We start from the raw sequence: 19,598 nt of genomic DNA, 5'->3' as shown, positions 1-19,598 counted from the left end.
TACAACATGACTCATTTTTCATGATGGTTTTAAACCTCAGGCTTCCTTTCCCTACCATTTTGTTTGCTAGTTATCTTCATTTTCTGTCCCTGCCTAATTTACATTTCAAGTTCTTCGAGGTTGGGTCTATACTGTTTTAAAATCCATACAGTGCCAAACAAAAGTATAGTCCTACATAAATCTGTATTACTGATAAGTAATAAAAATAATGTTTGTGCCATTGGTGTATATTTGATCAACTAAAACATTAAACAAATGCTACCTGATGCATGTTATTATATAAATCTCATTTTAAGCTACTTTTAATGTAAATGCATGCTAAATTTCATGTATTTTTATCTTATTTGCTATGTTTTGGTTTTACCCTATTCCACAGAAGACATTTATCCTCCCACATCAGCTTTTTTCCTTAATGTATACTGTGTATTATTACTATTTACCTATGTTGGAGATAATTTCATCCTTTATTTTTAACATTAAGTTGCCGCTTTATTAGAAATTATGGCAAAATCAGGCTATCAGAGAACATGCAGTATGACAGTGGAAAAAGACATACCATGAAAACATTCATTAAGGGCTAATTTCTGTCCTCTATTATATGTGCACAACTCCAAATTGTTGCACACATATATTTGAGGGCAGATTTTGGCTAAGCATTTAATCCATAAAACAATCTAAGATACCTAACCAACACCAAAATATTGTAGGTGTTCGCAATTACAAAACATGGTAACAAGCCTCAAGAAAACATATACTTTACCTGACAAGACAACCTCAATTAGGTCTCCTTCTTGGATATCAGTAGCTGACTTCACCAGCTGGAGAATGTTTTCAGAGGTAGGATCATGGCGAAAAAGTAGAATTTTATCATACATTCCATAGAAACCACATTCAGGAAACTGCAAATATACAATTATGAATATTTATTATAATAATATAAAATACAGATGTGTAAAATATAATTAACACAACTAACACTTATTTTTGATAATGGACCTGTCCTCAGATTTACATATGACAAAGCTACACATTTATGTAGATGGGTCTTTTTAGCTGATGGACCAATTCTTATCCAACAGCTAACCAAGTATGAGGCTTATTACCCATATCAGTACTATGATGTGTGTGTTATAAATACTTCAGTAGTTAGATTATCTTCAGGCTCTGGAGCTGTCTTCCCCCACTCCATGCAGGCTCTTTTATGCTTCTTCCCCTTGCAACGACTGCTACAGAACTTTCTTACAGATTTCCAGCCTACCCTTAATGCTATTGCTAATACCACTATTTAGATCCAATAGAAAAAAGATGCCCCTGGAGTTCAACTCAAGACACCTCCATGATATTTCTCATCTCAGTGTAAATGGGAATCCTGAAATATTCTAAAACCAGAGCCCTTTGTGTATCAGTGCCATGAGTTACAGCATTATAGTGCCATACCGTTCTCATTTCATATATTGTTTCCTTCAGAAACCTCAAATTAATATCATCTAGTCCTGAGGCTGTCCCACAGCAAAGCCCTGGGAAGGAAGACAGATGGGGGCAAACTCCATAAGGTTTATCATGTGGAATTTTCTTGGAACCATCCCTTCTGATTGGAGGGGTATGAGGGTTGCACTCCAATCTGTCCATCCCACTACTTTTATTCCATTCTAGGCATGCGGGTAGGTACTCTGCCCTCCTTTCAATTCAGGATGGGGCTTCATTCAAATCTCACTGGAAGAGGCTACCTGGGAGAGAGGCTGAATCAGCATATCTCCAAGCCAGCCTCACCCACTTAGAATCATAGAATCATAGATTATTAGGGTTGGAAGAGACCTCAGGAGATCATCTAGTCCAACCCCCTGCTCAAAGCAGGACCAATCCCCAAATGGTCCCCTCAAGGATTGAACTCACAACCCTGGGTTTAGCAGGCCAATGCTCAAACCACTGAGCTACTCGTTCAAAAATAAGAGCTCAATTTTTCTGGCAGCAACAGATGGCTACTCTCCTCCTGGAGAGTGAGAGTTTGCAGTGCTGTACTGCACCTCTAAGAAGAGTTTCTGCCACTGGAGGTCTCGAGAAATTATGGCCCTTTACATTCTTCTTAGTATAGCCTCCTGTTAGTGCAATCCATAGAGGAGTGTCAAGGTGAGTAAATCCAAGTCACACCTGGTACCTGACGTTCCTTTTTTAATACATATTTTATCTTTGGTCTGTGCATATCTGTGTCTACATCCTAGACCAAAATCTGCCCCTCAGTTGCACCCAAGAAAGCATATTACCTTCAAAAGGCTTAAATGAATGCAAAATTCAACTCATTAGTTAAATTCGACACTTGGCTATGCCAGTGTAAATCTGGAGTCACTTCACTGAAGTATTTGGAATGACTCAGGATCTACACATACATAAATAATTTCGCCCAATTCTTCTATATCTGCTGCTTTGACTTGCTCTGTTTCCAATGGCCTGAATAAAATAAGAAAAAGGCAGGGTTTTGAGCATCACGAATAGACCAATATAAAAGCATTGCCTACAATTTTATTTTCAGGGCAGGGAGGGTGAGAGGATCTATGTCTACCTAGATATCAGAATAATCATTTCCAGGTCTTAATGTTAATATTTTAAAATAAAAACAACCTACCTGCCCAACTCTAACTCCCACTTGATTCTGGGATCCAAAGCTGCCTCCTATTACCTCATAGGAAATGCCATCTCCTGCTGGAGTAATGTCAGTGTTTCAAACACTTTAGATAATTTAAGTTAGTCATTATTTGAAAGTTCTCCTAAGAAAATACTAGGCACTAGGTGTCTGATCCTACATCTTAATACGTGAATGGTAAATTTCACAAGTTTCAATAGTGCGGCATCATATCTTATGTACAAAGATAAGGACAGTAAGGAACATTTCCTAAAAGTGCTTAACAGATCATATACATAAATAAGGACTTGTCTTCACTACTGCACTACATTGGCGCTGCTGCATCAATGCAGCTGTGCCAATGTAGCATGTCTGATGTAGTATGTCAATGGGAGAGCGCTCTCCCATCGATGTAATTACTCTACCTCAATGAGAGGGGGAAGCTATGTTAGCGGGAAAGCATCTCTTGCTGACATAGCTCATTGTAGACACTGCTTTAAGTCGATGTAAGTTTCAAACCCCTAAGCGACATAACTTACATTGATTTAGGTGGTAGTGTAGACAAACCCTAAGCCATTTTTGATTTTCCCCAATCCTATAAAATTAAATGCTGCAAATTCATAAACATCTAATTTCAACATATGGACACCTGGGTCAAAATTTTTGAAAATGACTATAGATTTTGGATGCCTCCATTTTTGGATGCCCAATTTATGGAATTTTCAAAGGGTGGGTACTCAGCACATTCTGAAAATCAGGCCTGTACCTGAGCTTCTCAGGCAGAGTCTCGGTGGGGCTCTATGAAGCTCTTTTTATGTAAAGCCAGTTGTTTACCAAATAAAGCAGAGTTCGTGCAAGCAACCTAAGCACCAAGTGACCACTGAACATCACATGGCCCATTTAAGGCATTTCAGGATGGCACCCAAGAACAGAGAAACACAAAATCACCAGGTCACTATTGAAAATCTTGGCCTGGATGTTTAAATTTAGAAATATAACACACTAGAAAGCAAACAGCATTGTTATGAATTCATCTCAGCTATTAAAAAGCTCTTCCTAATTTTACTGTCATCTTCAAACATATCTTTTTAACTTTTTTTTTTAAATAGTTTAAATCTGGTACCAACACAGTGTGAAAATGTACAATGTGGGTAAAAAACAAAAACAAAAAAAATGTACAGTACTACTTCATTAGGTCAATGTTTCTTATTTTTTTCTTCCTCCCAGACCTAACTGCGTGCTACATCTTGTCTAAAAACTATTGAACATAATGAGATCAATAACATACTGGTTAAATAAAGTGAAAACTTCTAACAACTCAGTTAATTTCATATTATTTTCCACAGATGATACAAACTTGTTCAGAAATACATTACAACTAGCAGGAATAACAACATGCTCTTCAGGGCACGACCATCTTTTTGTTCTATGGACAACATCTAACACAATGAGGTTCTGCTCCTTGACTAGGCTGTCAGGTGGTGTAGTACTACAATTACTACTACTAACAATAAAATCATGCAATTATTTTCATATAATAAATTCAAGAGCAGGGCTAGTGATTCAACTTGTAAATAAGAATGTGCATCTTAACTTAAGAATAGCAACTAATCACACAGACAACATGTAACTGCTTGTATCCTTAATATTCCGTCCAATTGTTTTTCAGACAAAGACCTTCTTGATTCACCAACAAGAATTCTTATTGCATTTGCTGGGCCCTTTAGAAAAGGCATCAGCGTGATGCAATGTGGGACATGGAGGTCACCATGACAGCAGAGTTTCAGACACTGTTTAGTTGTCATGGCAGCAGAACCCCGGCCTTTTTTTTTTTTCAGATTAAATACTTATTAATGGGACAAAACAAGTGTATGCATATCAGCTTTTGATTTAATAGGAAAACACGGGCTAATAATCTTTCAACTATCACACTTTTAGAACAATGAGTCTGTTAGTCTTTAAGGTGCCACAGGACTCATTGTTGCTTTTTACAGATCCAGACGAACACGGCTACCCCTCTGATACTTGACTTTTAGAACAGAAACCCTGCATATGAGATTTTCAAAAACTGGTTAAAATAATATTTTAAAGCCAAAATGATCTACTGCACTGCAGCACTTGCAATAACTGAAAGAACACACTGAAAAAATAAACATGGGAAACGTTCCCTAATTTGATAATAATCATCAGTTTTTACGTAAAGGTGTTTGAGTTTTGAAATCTGAAAACCCTCATCAAGCTAAACAGGCTTTCAGAAAAGCTCAAAGCTTGTAAACTCAGCTTGAGCTTATTACAAGATCAGTAATGTTTTTTCAGAGTCTTTGTTGTTGTCAGCACAAACATCTCAGATAAGAGATTTCAAATCTCTCCCAATTTTAAGGAGCCAAACTTGTAATTTTGAAAACATAGCCACCAATGTCTGAATTTAATATTAAAGGTTCAATTCAATTCTACATCAGCAAACTAACTCCAGGTTATGAGGGATTTTTGACAATCCTGTTGCATTTCATGGTATATACCTGGATATCCAGTCAGTGGTGCTCGAACAATTTTTATAGTAGGGGTGCTGAAGGCGAAAACCATGTATTTGGGTTGTTATTACTACTTCAAGCCAGGGGTGCTGCAGCACTCCAACACTCCGAGTTCCAGCACCTATGTACCCGGCACTGATCTTTACAGTAGGTTAAGTTGACTAGTATCTTTTAATAGTTTAATTTAATAGTGAATTTAAAGTTCAGCATTACTCACATGTACTACAAGAAACATAAGAGGCTCATAACAAAGGACTAAGAATCAATAGAGAAGGTCCAACTAAAATTGTAGATCTACAATTGACATACTATTAATTTATGGCACATACCAAACTGTAACTGACATGATATATAACAAAAGCATATGTGTGAACAGGCCTGTGCCTTTGCTCAGCAATCAGTTGTAAGTACTGGGCAACTGAGGGTGGGCATGGGGGGGGGAGTTGGCACAGAATTCACCCAGCAGTACTTTCTATCTCAATCTTATTGGACCTAAGCAATGGGAACAAAATCATCCCGCCTCCAGTAAGCACAAGCTAACCAAGCTAGGTGAATGAGCAACAGGATGGACAACAAAGCTCAATTTTGACAAATTCAATGCAATGCACATAGGAAGAAATAATTTAATTTATAACCCATCTAAGCGTGTATTGAACTGTAAACACCCATGAAAAAGACTTGGGCATCAATATAAACAGCTTAACACAGTTGTCAAAAAAGCGAACCAATTGTAAGGATGTATAGAGAATGGGATGCAAAATAATCATGAAATTATTACAAATGTCATTATATAAATCAACTGTATGCAATCTCCTGGAATATTGTGTTCAGCACTGATCACCCTCTCTCAATTAAAAAACAGAAGAAATTAGAGTGAATAGAAATGCATCAGAAAAAGATCAGACACATGAAAATACTGTCATTTGAAGAGATATTTAATTGATTAGGACTGTTTCATTTAGTCAGGAGATTAATAAAAGGGGACATGATTCAGGTCTATAAAATAAAGAAAGTAAGTCAGATGCTCTTTTTGACCCTCTCTCATACAAAAACTAGGGAAATGTCAATGAAATGTAAAGGCAGCTACTTAAAACTGATAAAAGGAAATACTTTTCTGGAAAAAAAAACCACTCAGTGCCTACTTAACTTGTGGAACTCACTGCCACAAGATATTATCTGAGGACAAAACCTTAGTAGGAATAAAAAAACACTAGATGTTTACATGGAAAAAAGAACATCCACCATTAAATAAAATAAATTGATAAAGTGACACAAGCCCTCATACTTCAAGAATAGATAAACTACTAACTGCCTATAGTTGAAAGAAGCTTCTATTATCAGCAGTTTATTCCATAGCTGTCCCTGATGGGAAATTTTGCACATTCAGTTATTCACCCTAGCTCTAAAAATAGTTATATAATACCACTATAACTGAAGTATTCCAATGTATAAGTATCCTCTGCTGGCTTGACATTCTCTGGGGAAAAGAGCATTTTCTCTGGAAAAAGATAAGGACCTACTCTCAGCGAAACACTGATGCCTGTGCACCAAAAACACAGCTAAGTTTAGCTCCATTTGAAAAAGGAAAGAATATTAAGGAAAGAAATGTTAATTTCATGTTACTTAAAAGATAAACAATGTAGGCGGGTGGAAAACATACTGTCAGAACTATAAAGGGAAGGGTAACAACCCTCCTGTGTACAATACTATAAAATCCCTCCTGGCCAAAGACACCAAAATCCTTTTACCTGTAAAGGGTTAAGAAGCTCAGGTAACCTGGCTGACACCTAACCCAAAGAACCAATAAGGGAACAAGATACTTTCAAATCTTGGGGGCGGGGGGGGAGGCTTTTGTTTGTGTGTTCTTTGTTTTGCGGGTTGTTCGCTCTTGGGACTAAGAGGAACCGAACATCAATCCATGCTCTCCAAATCTTTTTAAACAAGTCTCTCATATTTCAAACTTGTAAGTAACAGCCAGGCAAGGCGTGTTAGTTTTATCTTTGTTTTCTCAACTTGTAAATGTTCCTTTTGCTAAAGTGTTTACCTCTGTTTGCTGTAACTTTAAACCTAAGGCTAGAGGGGGTTCCTCTAAACTCTTTAAATCTGATTACCTTGTAAAGTTATTTTCCATCCTAATTTTACAAAAATAATTTTTACTTTTTTTCTTTCATTAAAATTCTTCTTTTAAAACCTAATTAATTTTTCATTGTTTTAAGATCCAAGGGTTTTGGATCTGTGTTCACCAGGACTAATTGGTGAGGGTATAATCTCAAGTCTACCCAGGAAAAGGGGTGTAAGGACTTGGGAGGGGGAGGAATTAGTCTCAAATCTGCCCAGGAAAGGGGGGGTTAGGGACTTGGGAAAATATTTGGGGGAAGGCAAAGTTCCAAGTGGCTCTCCCCTAAAATTTAAAACATGCTTGGTGGTGGCAGCTTACTGTTAACCTAAGCTGGTAAATAAGCTTGGGGGTCTTTCATGTGGGTCCCCACATCTGTACCCTAAAGTTCAGAGTGCGGAAGGAACCTTGACATGGTGGCAGTGGTGAGATCATTTTAAACCAAAAGCCAGTAAGATTTTTTTTTCCTTTTTAGCTGTTTAAAAAGCAGAGCTAAAGGTAAATGCAAATCTTATCTCTCTTTGCCTAAAGGCAGAGGGGTTAAGTTTTTTTAACAAGCGTCTTTGTAAAGGGAAGGTTTCAAGCTGTAAGCAAGCAGCTGGCAAAAAAAAATTACAATCTGAATTGTTTTTTTTCTTTCTTTCTACTTCTCGGGTATAGCTAGTTTAAAAAGGCTAAACACTAAATGCTGTAAAAGTCTCTGTTAACTAAGTAGCCCTAAGCTAAGTGCATCCCAGTTTCAGTAAACTGCAGAGGGGGTGTGGCCCAGCACAAAAAAGCAAAAAATAACTACCAGTAAAGCAACAACTAAACTAAAGCTGGCTAAACTAAAAACAAACATAAAAAAAAATACAAATTAAACAAATAAAAACAAATAAAACTAAAACAATTAAAAAATAATGCAAAAAAAGCAAAAAAACAACTGTCCACAAAAAACCTATTTAAAAAAATAAAATAAGCATAAACTAAAGTTAGCAAGGGCTAAGCAAAATATACCAGCCAACTCTAGCAACCCCTCTCCAGGTACCGCTTCCCATCCCCCAAAATTCCACACCTACAAGGCAGGCGATGATTCCAAGGCCTTCTTAAAAAATTTCAAAAGGGCTTGCCTTGGATACAGCATCTCTACAGACCAGTATATGGTAAAGCTGAGGCCGCAGCTCAGTAAACCCTTAGCAAAGGTGGCGGCTAAAATACCTAAGAAACACAAACAGTTATAAACTTTTTAAAAACAAGGCCAAAATCAAAATGGGGCTAACACCTGAGCATGCCCGTCGGTGGTTCAGAGTCCTAAAGTAAAAACCAAACGTGGCATTTTCCCAACATGCCTACCACATTAAAAAAACAATTAAAATGCCTAAATATCAAAAGCAAGCGTCAAATCGCTAAAAAAAAATCTGTCTTTTCTAATAAAAATAAAACAGTTCTTAGGGTATTCCTAAAAAAATAAAAAGGTACATCCTAAATGAAAAGCCCAAAACAGTAACCAAAACGGGGAAAATAGAAGCCAAATGGGTGGATGAGGCAAAAAACAAAACAAAACAAAACAAAAAACTAGTAGCAGTTAAAGCAAATATCAAAAGGGGCAACCCAAAACAAAACCGTATCACCAGGGGCAACCTAAGGCCCCACCTAGATACCAAGGAAAACCCCAAACACCTTATCGTCCTACCACACCAGTCTCCAACAACCCACCTCGCCCCAATGACCAGTCAGCTGGGCAATGTTTTAAATGTAATAAGCAGGGGCATGTAAAGGCCCACTGCCCCAAGAACCCAAACAAACTGCAGTTCATTATGCCAAAGTCACACTCAAGGTCCTCAGGCCCAAATGCCTCCCAGGTACCTTCAAAGCAAAAAAAAAAAAAAAAAACCTAAGTGTGGGCAAAAAAAAGGTTATCGTGTGAAGGAACACTGAAGCACAAGTGTCAGCTATCCACTAATCCTTAGTGGACCCCAAATTCATCAACCCAAAAGCCCCGGTAACAATTCAACCATTCATGTCAAAATCTTTACACTTGCCTACAGCCAAGTTGCCTGTGCAGTACAAGGGCTGGTCAAAAATATAAACTTTTGCAGCCTATAATAATTATCCCATCCCCATGCTGCTGGGGAAAGACTTGGCCAACCATGTAAAGCTAGCCGAAAGGGTGAAAATTGTCACCCGCAGCCAGGCTAAGCAAGCTTTCACACCTATCCATGTTCCTGAGCCTTCCACCAGGGCCCCGTCTGTGTTACCGAGCACCCAAACAAAGGTGGTGGAACCAAATCCCCTGCTCACAAGTGCTACAGCCATAGTGAATCCAGTCCCAAAACCGAACTGGCAAAGCAACCAGAACCAAAACCATTGCCAGCACTGAGTCCAGCACTTGCCAGCCCATCTACAACTCCAACGCCAGAGGGCACCAGCAAGCCTAAACTGGCAAAAGCAGCAAATAACCCTACCCAAGAGGCTCAGGAAAATACCACATAGTGCACCAGCAAAAAGTGGTTCACAGTCAACAAAAACAACCCCATCACCTGCCTCGCTTCCAGAGGAACCAAGCCCAAGTCCACAATCCAAAAAAACCCTAATGTCTCCAGCATCAAAAAAACAGTTCCAGGCTAAGCAAAAAGCAAATAACAGCCTTCAAAAAGCTTGGGTGGTGGCACGGAACACCCCATCCCCTTCCTTTCAGCTCTTCTAACTGATCTTTCATGCGGGTCCCCACATCTGTACCCTAAAATTCAGAGTGGGGAAGAAACCTTAACACATACTAATTAATTAAAAAAATGTTTCTATTAAGCAGAAGTGTTCCATTAATCTATACTTCCCTGTGACTTACTATTACTGTGTACTTTGGATTCAATATTAGTGTAAGGAAAGAATTTCTCCCGTCTTCATAATTGGAGTAGAGGGAGGGAAGAGAGTTTTAAGTTTCAAAAGTATTGAAAATCAATTTCTAAATATATAGTAACTACAGTAACTGTCGCCAAGACTTTCAATGTGGGCAACATCTGAGTAAGCATCCAAGATTCCTAGGAGATCTATTTTTACACAGGGTTGTTCATAATCTTCATCAGTCAGGGAGAGAAGAACCTTTGAAGGCTTTATTTATTTATTTATTTTGCATGGCCCCAAATACAAATAGAAATACTTTAGGTATCTAAATATTACGGTACATTAAAATATTAAGGACCAAAAATCACAGCTTGGGTAAGCTAAAGCAAGCTTAAAGAAGTGGTACCTGCTTATTTCTGAAGGTCTGATTTTGTCCCCAAATTTCTTGAAGGTGAGAAATTATTCAAGCTACCTCTGAGGACATTTTTCTGGTTCAGCACTGACTTATCTCAGGCCTTGAAAGAAACGGTTACTTTATCTTTTTAGCAAATTTGATCTACATCAAGCTGCTGTATGAAAGAATCAGTTTTCTAGAATAGAAGACAGTCGGAAAAGGAACTGCAAGTGGAAAGTTTAAGAGACTGGTCTTGAATTCTGCCATACTCCCCACAATATATTAGTTAGCTCTGGGTATTCACTTTTGGTAAACCCCAGCAACTGTACAATGATCTAATTAGCCCTCTGGAAATTTCCAGACACTGTTGATAAGGGTCCCTGTCTCAGGGTAGGTACACTCCCATCACGGGGTGTCAGGTCAAAAGAAAGGAAAAGGCTGTACCGCACCCAATTAGGTTCTATGCTGGTGATATAAAATGTGGTAGTACAGCCTAATGGCCGGAGTCAATAGGTCAGCCCTCCCTCACAGGGCTGTGTGGCCCAATGGCCAGAGTCAACAGAGTGGCCAAATGGCTGGAGTCAATAAAGCCTCCATAGGGCTGTGTAGCCTACTGGCCAGAGTCAATAAATCTGCACACCTCCGAAGAGTTGTGTTGGCCTATTATCCCGCTGGGGAAGGGGGGCACCACCTACAGGTGTGTGGTGTCTGGGGTAGGGGACTTGGGCTCTCCCTGCTTCTCTGAGCCCCAGCCCAGGGCCCTGGCAGTGGTGAGGGTGCTGAGTCAGCGAGGATCCTCCCGAAACATGGTGACCTGTTCCCTGGTTCTCCAACCAGAGCAATGTCTAAGTTCCCTGCACTGCTTCCCCTGGGTCTCTGGTGTCCTCAGCAGGTGAAGCTCCTGATGGCTCGGTCCCTTCTCTGGGTTCTGCAGGCAGCCTGGAATCCGACTGTGGCTCGGCGCACCTTGACTCTGTGGTCGGGGCCTGTAGCAGCTCCCAAGAGAAAGTCTGCAGTCTGTGTTCCTCCCCTTCAGCAGCCTGCCAGACTGAGCTGGGCTTCTTCCTTTCATACCTTGCCTCCAGACTAAGCATGCCCAGCAGAGGCAGAGGGGCATGGCCTCCTCAGCCTGTAATGCACATTTGGGCCAGTGGGGGGTAGGTACACTCTGTCACAGTCCCATACAGAGTCTGGTAGGAGTATTGTGAAAACTCCTTAGGCTCACTGTCTGACCTCTCACTTGACAGTGGAGGGGCATGGCATGATTGTGAGGATATGCCCTGTGCCCATAGGCTCTGACTCCGTGGGTGCTCCGGGGCTGGAGCACCACAGGGAAAAATTGGTGGGTGCTTTGCACCCACCGGCAGCTCCCTGCCCCACCCCCCCATCCCAGCTCACCTCCGCCTCTGCTCTGCCTCCGCCTTCTCCCCTGGGCACACCACGTGCCCGCTTTGTCCCCCTGGCTCCCAGCACTTGCGCCGCAAAACAGATGATTCATGCAGCAAGCATGGGGGGGAGGGGGAACGCAGTGCTCGGGGAAGAGGTGGGGCCGGGGCGGGGATTTGGAGAAGAGGCCCTATAGGGGCAAGGAGGGGGCGGAGTTGGGACAGGGACTTTGGGAAGGGGTTGGAATGGGGGCAGGGCAGGGGCCAGGAAATGGTGGAGTTGCAGCGGGGCCAGGGGCAGGGGGGTGCAAGCACCCACCGGCACTGGGGAAAGTTGGTGCCTATGCCTGTGCCGGCAAAGGCTTGGTGCCTTAACCTTGGTATCGAGGGGCGGAGAGTCAGGTGCCTCTGTCATGCCCAGGTTACCACTCTGATGGAATTGCGCTGGTACTGATCACTCCAGTGTTGTTGTCAGGGGAGATGAAGACCTCGTCTGTGCCAGTCTCTTTGGTGCCAAGAGGGCTACTATTGCTGGCGGTACCTATGTCAATTTGCGTACCAGGAGCGTTTTCCCCTTCTCAATTCGTACCAAAGATTCAGTGCCCGTACCCAAAAGGTCTGTGGGTCTGTCAGAGGTACCAGATACCGATGGGTGCCGTGAGGCATGGATTCTGGATTGTGGTCTTTGTGCCAGCGATGCCGTGGCTACCGAGCAAGACTGAGATTGCTTTTGGCCCTCCCTGGGCTCACTGAGGGGACTTCCTGCTCTCTTTTTGATATGTGAGAAGGGTCCCCAGTCTGTTTCTTCAACCCACTATCCTTTGGGTATCCGAAGGCTGAGGGGAACACTCATGCCCGCCAGAAAGTTGGGGTTGGAGAGCTGCCTCCACAAAGATGATTTTTGGTGAAGCTCTCTGTCCTTGCAGGATCTCAGCCAGAGCTGTTGGCAGAGGGAACACTTCTGCTGGATGTGACCTTCACCACGGCAGTGGATGAACTGTGAGTGCATGTCCACGATCAGGATCACCTCACTGCAAGTGCGGCACTTCTTGAAGCCTGGAGAGTCAGGAATACCCCTGTCCAGGAGGGTCCCCCACACTGGGAGTTGACAAAAGAATGAAGTCCTTTCTTCTTCTTCTTTTTTTAATGCAAATAGTAGAATGAAAAAAGAAACAAAAGAGGCTTCAAAGGAAGAGAAAAGTTAGCAAATGTAAGAGAGTTAACAATCCATGAACGGACGGCTAAAGCTCCGTCTCTAGCTGGGGCAATTGAGAAGGAACTGAAGATGGTTAGCCCACATGTGCTGACTAGCCTCATGACACAGCACAAGGAGAGACAGCACATGTGAGTGCGCAGCGGACACTGCTACTAAAGTTCTCCAATCAGCAGCGCAGAGACACAGACACACCTACAGTGGAGCACCTATAGGGGACACTACTTGACGAAGAATTTAATTTTCCCCTTAATACCATGAAATTATCTAGCTGTGACATAGCACTCCATATGTTTTATGGAAATATGCTTATGAATATGACATAATTGGAATATGTTTTACACTAAACACCCCTTTTATGGTATCATTAGAAAGCTTGTAATCTACTGAGTGCGTTCATCCAATTTGTTTGCATGTACTATTTCTATGTCTGGAGTTAGGAGAATAAGATATACATTTGTATTACTGTGGTAAACATATTAAGTGGAAGCTATTAAGGGTGCTTCAGAATCAATGAAATGTGAATGGGTTTATTTACCTGAAAGCCTTCCTGTGTACGTGTGGGCCAGCCCCTGGGTAATGAAGAATGAGGTCTCACAGGGACATGTGACCATGTCACCTGATGCTGAAATCCGTCTTAAATCTGGTACTTTTCATTTAGAAGGAAGGGTGGGGACCCAGTTTCCCGTCTTGTGCCAAAGCTATAAAAGGGTGGAACAGAACAAAGAAGGTGGCCAGTCCTGAGAAAACCCTTAGTTACCACCTACGATGTCTGCTGGAACTAGCAAGGACTGTACCAAGGGAAAGGATTAGGCCCAGACTAGGAAGGAAGCCTGTGAAAGAAGCTTATTGGAACATCTCTGAGGGTGAGATATTACCTATAATCAGTTTCTTAATGTTTAAGGTTAGACTTGCGTGTTTTTGCTTTATTTTGTTTGGTAACTTACTTTGTTCTGTCTGTTATTACTTGAAACCACTTAAATCCCACTTTTTACACTTAATAAAATCTCTTTTGTTTAGTAATGGACCCAGAGTAAGTGATTAATACCCGGGGGAGCAAACACCTGTGTACCTCTCTCTACCAGTGTTATAGAGGGCAGACAATTTATGAGTTTACCCTGTATAAGCTTTATACAGAGTAAAACGGATTTATTTGGGATTTGGATCCCATTGGGAACTGGGTGTCTGGATGCTGGAGAGGTAACCTGCTGAGCTATTTTTGGTTAAAGTTTGCAGCTTTGGGTGTGTGGCCCAGACCCTGAGTCTGTGTTCCAGCAGGCTAGCGTGTCTGGCTCAACAAGACAGGGTTCTGGAGTCCCAAGCTGACAGGAAAAATGGGCTCAGAGGTAATCTCAGCACATCAGGTGACAATCCCATGGGGATCTCTATGACCGAACCCATCACACCAACTTTTCATTAATAGATAAAAGGGGGAACTATTTAATGAGAAATTAATGTGCATATAATTCTCATTAGAGATATTTAAAAGGTTTTCTTACATAGGAATTCTAATCTTTAAAATAAAATGTTCACATAAATCAATTATAGGTGGCAATAATTAATGAGAAGCCCTCTACTGTTGTGTAAAAACATATTATCCTGTATTATATCTTGACAGATTATTGCTTAGTGAAAGCTATTAGTAACTCTCAGTAGGCACGCTCAATTTATTCACACAACAATAATTAGGTGTGTGGATTTACAACTGAAAAAGCACTTCACACTATCTGTCTCACACCGTGAACAAAACTGTCAGTACAGCAAAGAGAAAACTTCATGCTTCATAATAAATCTACGGGTTTTATTCATTACCTTAATGAACTAGAGGCAAGGGACACAAGGAAAATTTCTGACAGAAATTAGTAAAAAACAAACTAAAGCCTTCTGTACGCACAAAAGTTGAACTACTTTAATTATACTGATAGAGTTAAAATGGCACAACCCTAATCGCGAGGATACAGCTACACCAATATTTTATTTCTGAGAAGTACAGTAGAAACTGAAAATTATGAACACCAGAGTTAAAAACTGAGCAGTCAACCAATCACATACCTTATTTAGAACCAGAAGTACCATCAGGCAGCAGAGATTTAAAAAAAAAAAGGGGGGGGGCAAATACTGCACAGTACTGTGTTAAACAAACTACTAAAAAAAAGGGAAAGTTTAAAAATTTTTTGACAAGGTAAGGAAACTGTTTCTGCGCTTCGTCCATTTAAATTAAGTTGGCTAAAAGCAGCATTTTTCTTCTGCATAGTAAAGGCTCAAAGCCGTATTAAGTCAATGTTCAGCTGTAAACTTTTGAAAGAACCATAAAATTTTGTTCAGAGTTATGAAAATTTCATGTAATGAACAACCTTGATTCCCAAGGTGTTTGTAACAGTAGCACCTTTATATCAGCATAACTTCATCAACCCTAGGGTTGTATTGGTATAACAATTTTGGAAAAAAAATCACAAACCTAACCAACATACTGGTAGTTATACTGATACAACAGCTAAGCACAGATCAGGCCAAACGCCCTGATCCTGAAATTTATAGTCCATTGGAGGCATTTCCTGAAGCCCCACTGACTTCACTTTCCAGTACTCCCACTGAAGTTAATGGGACCATTTAGGTGAGGCACATACATAAAGATCAGCAGGATCAGGGCCTACAGTCCTCCGACTGCAACGGGATTTATTCAGGTGAAAACTTTTATACTGGAGCAGATGCTAATTAATTGCAGACATGGTGTGGATGTAAAGTTGTAATCTGATATGGTGAGCGTGTAGAGGTCTGCTCAAATGGATTCCATTGCAGGAATGAGCTTTGCATGACGTTTTTAAAGTTCCGAAACCCAGAGTATTTCAGGATTACTCAGGAAGAGCAGAAGTATTTGCCTGTTTTAAAATGGAAACAAGCAGCAATTTATTAAAAAGGAATTTGGTTTCAATGACTGCCGCTTGTAGTGATTAAAATGCTAAGCAGGACTTGCTCTGTTCTTGGAAGCTGGAAATTGTGAGTGTGTGTGAGAGAGAAAATAAAATTGGGAAATTCAGTATTTCTAGGGTCTAGATGTGTTGATTATTCATACACAATGAACAGAATGAGGTTTGGCTAAACTGATCCATGTAAACAATTCATCTGTATATACATAAATAACATACTAATAAATATTATTTTGACCAAGGCAAGTCCCTGGAGGAAATAAAATATGAATGATAAAATATGGACTCAGGAGTTTCATGTATTTTTTTCTTCTCTCTTTTTGGTATAAAATATTACCAACAAAGCAAGAATCTATTCAATTATATTACTACAATTAATGTTCCTCTTCTTTTCAACCAAGTGGCTAATCAAAGTTTCAGGGCACTGGAGATATTCTAAGTGGAACTAGGTTTCAGAGTAGCAGCCGTGTTAGTCTGTAACAGCAAAAAGAACAAGGAGTACTTGTGGCACCTTAGAGACTAACACATTTATTTGGGCATAAGCTTTCATGGGCTAAAACCCACTTCATTGGATCTCCCTGTCACCTCCTGGGTCACTCAATTACAAACCTAAAAGTCTAAAGACCCAAAACAAAAAAACTTCAAAAACAGACTCCAATGAGAAACTCGTGAATTGGAATTAATTTGCAAACTGGACACCATTAAATTAGGCTTGAATAAAGACTGGGAGTGTATGGGTCATTACACAAAGTAAAACTATTTCCCCAGGCTAATTTTTCCCGACTGTTACTCACACCATCTTGTAAACTGCTGGAAATGGGCCATCCTGATTATCACCACAAAAGTTTTTTTCTCCTGCTGACAATAGCCCACCTTTATTAATTAGTTTCATTATAGCTGGTATGGCAACACCCATTTTTTCCACGTTCTCTGTGTATATATATCTTCCTACTGTATTTTCCACTGCATGCATCCGGTTAAGTGAGTTTTAGCCCACAAAAGCTAAACAAAATAAATTTGTTAAGTCTCTAAGGTGCAACAAATACTCCTCATTATTTTAGCTGGAACTAGAAATTGATGGAATCTGGTATCTTCTTTGATAGTTTTATTTATTTAAATTAATGTACAAAGAACATCTTGAGTCTCTGAACAACAGGAATCAAATAGCAGGAAACAGCTTATTTTGCTCACAACACCAAGAGCACCCGTCAGCCTACACCCTGACCCAGAAACCTCCACCAGGTGCTTTCAGCTGCTCCTTTAGCCTGTCTCTCTCTTTCCCAGTTTTTCTGTTCTGCCTCCCCACTCACCCACCCACAGACACACCCCTATCCAGTGATGAGCTACCAAAATTTTAACAACCAGTTCCCTATAAAAAGTTCTGATTTAAGGGGGGGGAGCGGGGGAGGGGCCGGGGCAGGCGGAGACATACTTGTGCGGCCGGAGGCCCCTGCAGGGCCTGGGGAAAATTGCCCTACTTGTCCCCCCAGCAGCCCTAGAGCTTGCAGCCTCCTCCCCCCTTACCTTGCTGGCAGCTCAAAGCAACTCCAGAGCTCAGCTGAGCTGCCCAGCTGATGCTGGCGACTGGCCACGCTGCAGCTGGGGGGAAGCGGGGGAAGGGCCGGGGGAGCCTCAGCCTCCCCAGCTGGGAATCCTGGGAATAACAGGATGGTCCGGCCCACGGACCGGAGTTCTTTGCCCACCCCTTGGCCCTTTAACAACCGGTTCTCCATGGAGGTCTAATTTTAGCAACCGGTTCTTGGGAACCTGTGGGAACCTGCTCCAGCTCACCACTGCCCCTATCAAAACAATATTCATTCAAAAGCTCCTGTGTGGGTTCACTCACTCCTCTTGTCTTAGGTCGGGGGTTTAACCCAACCCATAATAAAGTTCCACCCAGATCATCATAATAGTATTGGTTTTAATAGATCACAGCCCCATGAATATGATCACAAAAACAATGGATAAATTATTTTCATAACTGTCAATGACAGAAAGATAGCCCTAGTTCAATTGCCACCCTAAAACAAAGGTATGTTTACAGAAAGCATTTCTAATCTTTGCCTCTCAGTGAAGTGAAGCTAATGTTATGCTGATAATTTCTTTCTGCAAGTATTATAATGCTATGATATTAAAAATACATATCTGGTAAGTGTTTGATAGATATTCATTCTTAAAAGCTTTTTTAAAGGTGATTATAAATAATTGCTTCAAGATTTAAATAAAACAAATGTTATGGTTTTTTTTTTACAAGTTATATTATAGTTAGTACTGTACTAGAAACTAGAGAAAAAAATTAGTACTTGAAATCAACTGTGAGATTGCATTTAAAATTGAGAAGAATCTTTGCATTTCCAGAAAGCAAACTTTAACTATTGTCAGACATTGTATTCTTAGTAATGCTAAACAGCCCCTCAGAGAGAACACTACTGGATGGGTAACGTCCTGCACATCTGTGGATATCCGCAAAAATGGTCTGCAGATTGTGGAGTGGATTTGGATACAAATTTTGTATCCGCGCAGGGCTCTATGGATGGGACTTCAAGGAATGATATGCTATTCACTAGTCTGCAAGATGATCTGGAAAGATGCTACCTTATGTTCCCACCACTCAAGGGTCTCCTTAGCATAGAACAGAGGGATAGGTGACGTTGCGTGCCAGCTCCATCTCAGCAGTTTTGTAGAAACCAAAGTGACAGGGATCAGTTGAAATTTTCCCAACACCTCCAACACACTTGAAGAAATTCACCTGAAAACTTTCCTCATTGGCTGGAAGACAGGCAACTATGCAAATTCTGTGTTCTCTGCCAGAGTCAGTCGAAATAACATCAAACTGTATACAGATCATTTCATGAAAGGGTTTTCATCAGATCTTTAATGACCCAAAATATTTACCAGTTGGTTCATTAAGCACCTTTATGAGGACAGTCACTGAACTCAATACAATTCGTACTGAGATAGGTACAAGTGAAATTATGCTAAGCTGAGCTAACAGACTAAGTGTGAAATCCTGGCCCCACTAAACAACTATTGACTTCAATTAGGACGGGGTTTTACCCCCAAGAATACATCTCACATGCTGACCCTCTGAGGTATTCCAGGTGGAATCGCACTGGTGAGGCAATGCAAGAAATCTTGTACTGCTTCTGGCCATGTTATACCTATTCTTTAGATAAACACTTGCAGGACTGTCCAGCAAATAATGGAGAGGTAGGGATCTTACTCTGAAGTATCAGGTATTGCCCTTTCCTGGACATTTGGATCAATCTACTTGACAGACCAATTATTTACTTGGGTATGGCAAATCATATTTTCCTAAATAGAAGTCTTCAGTTTCCATTGCTGTGAGCCAGGTGAATTTGAGGAGCACCGCATTTCACTTGCTCTTTAAAACAAAAACAAACAAACAAACAAAACTTCACACCCAAGCTATCTAAAATTGTACATGATATTCTCAAGGACTCAAAGACAAACTGTTGGGGGAAAATGGTTGATAACTATTAATATTTTGGGATTCCAACATCATTCCAATCAGCCAGTCGATTTATTTTATTACTGTCCAGGCAGAACTTGGTATATCTAGTTATTAGCACTG

The 19,598-nt window shown here is 40.7% G+C and overlaps 1 protein-coding gene across 4 annotated transcripts in view; it reads right to left on the bottom strand.

Annotated features, from left to right (window-relative positions):
- PRKD1 (protein kinase D1) overlaps positions 1 to 19,598 on the bottom strand; it is a 294,163-nt gene that overhangs the window by 133,496 nt on the left and 141,069 nt on the right. For 3 of the 4 annotated variants that reach the window (XM_045016463.1, XM_045016460.1, XM_045016461.1), the window contains exon 2: positions 761 to 899. In XM_045016463.1, the coding sequence (XP_044872398.1) occupies positions 761 to 899 (139 nt within the window). Of the gene's footprint in view, positions 1 to 760; positions 900 to 2,620; positions 2,638 to 19,598 lie in introns of those variants that run through there. The other variant, XM_045016462.1, reaches the window with a different exon arrangement.

Source organism: Mauremys mutica, chromosome 4 (assembly GCF_020497125.1).
Source record: "Mauremys mutica isolate MM-2020 ecotype Southern chromosome 4, ASM2049712v1, whole genome shotgun sequence".
In the NCBI taxonomy this organism is placed as follows: Eukaryota; Metazoa; Chordata; order Testudines; family Geoemydidae; genus Mauremys; species Mauremys mutica.
Note: the sequence above shows the minus strand (reverse complement) of the source record. Positions and strands in the feature narration are given on the sequence as shown.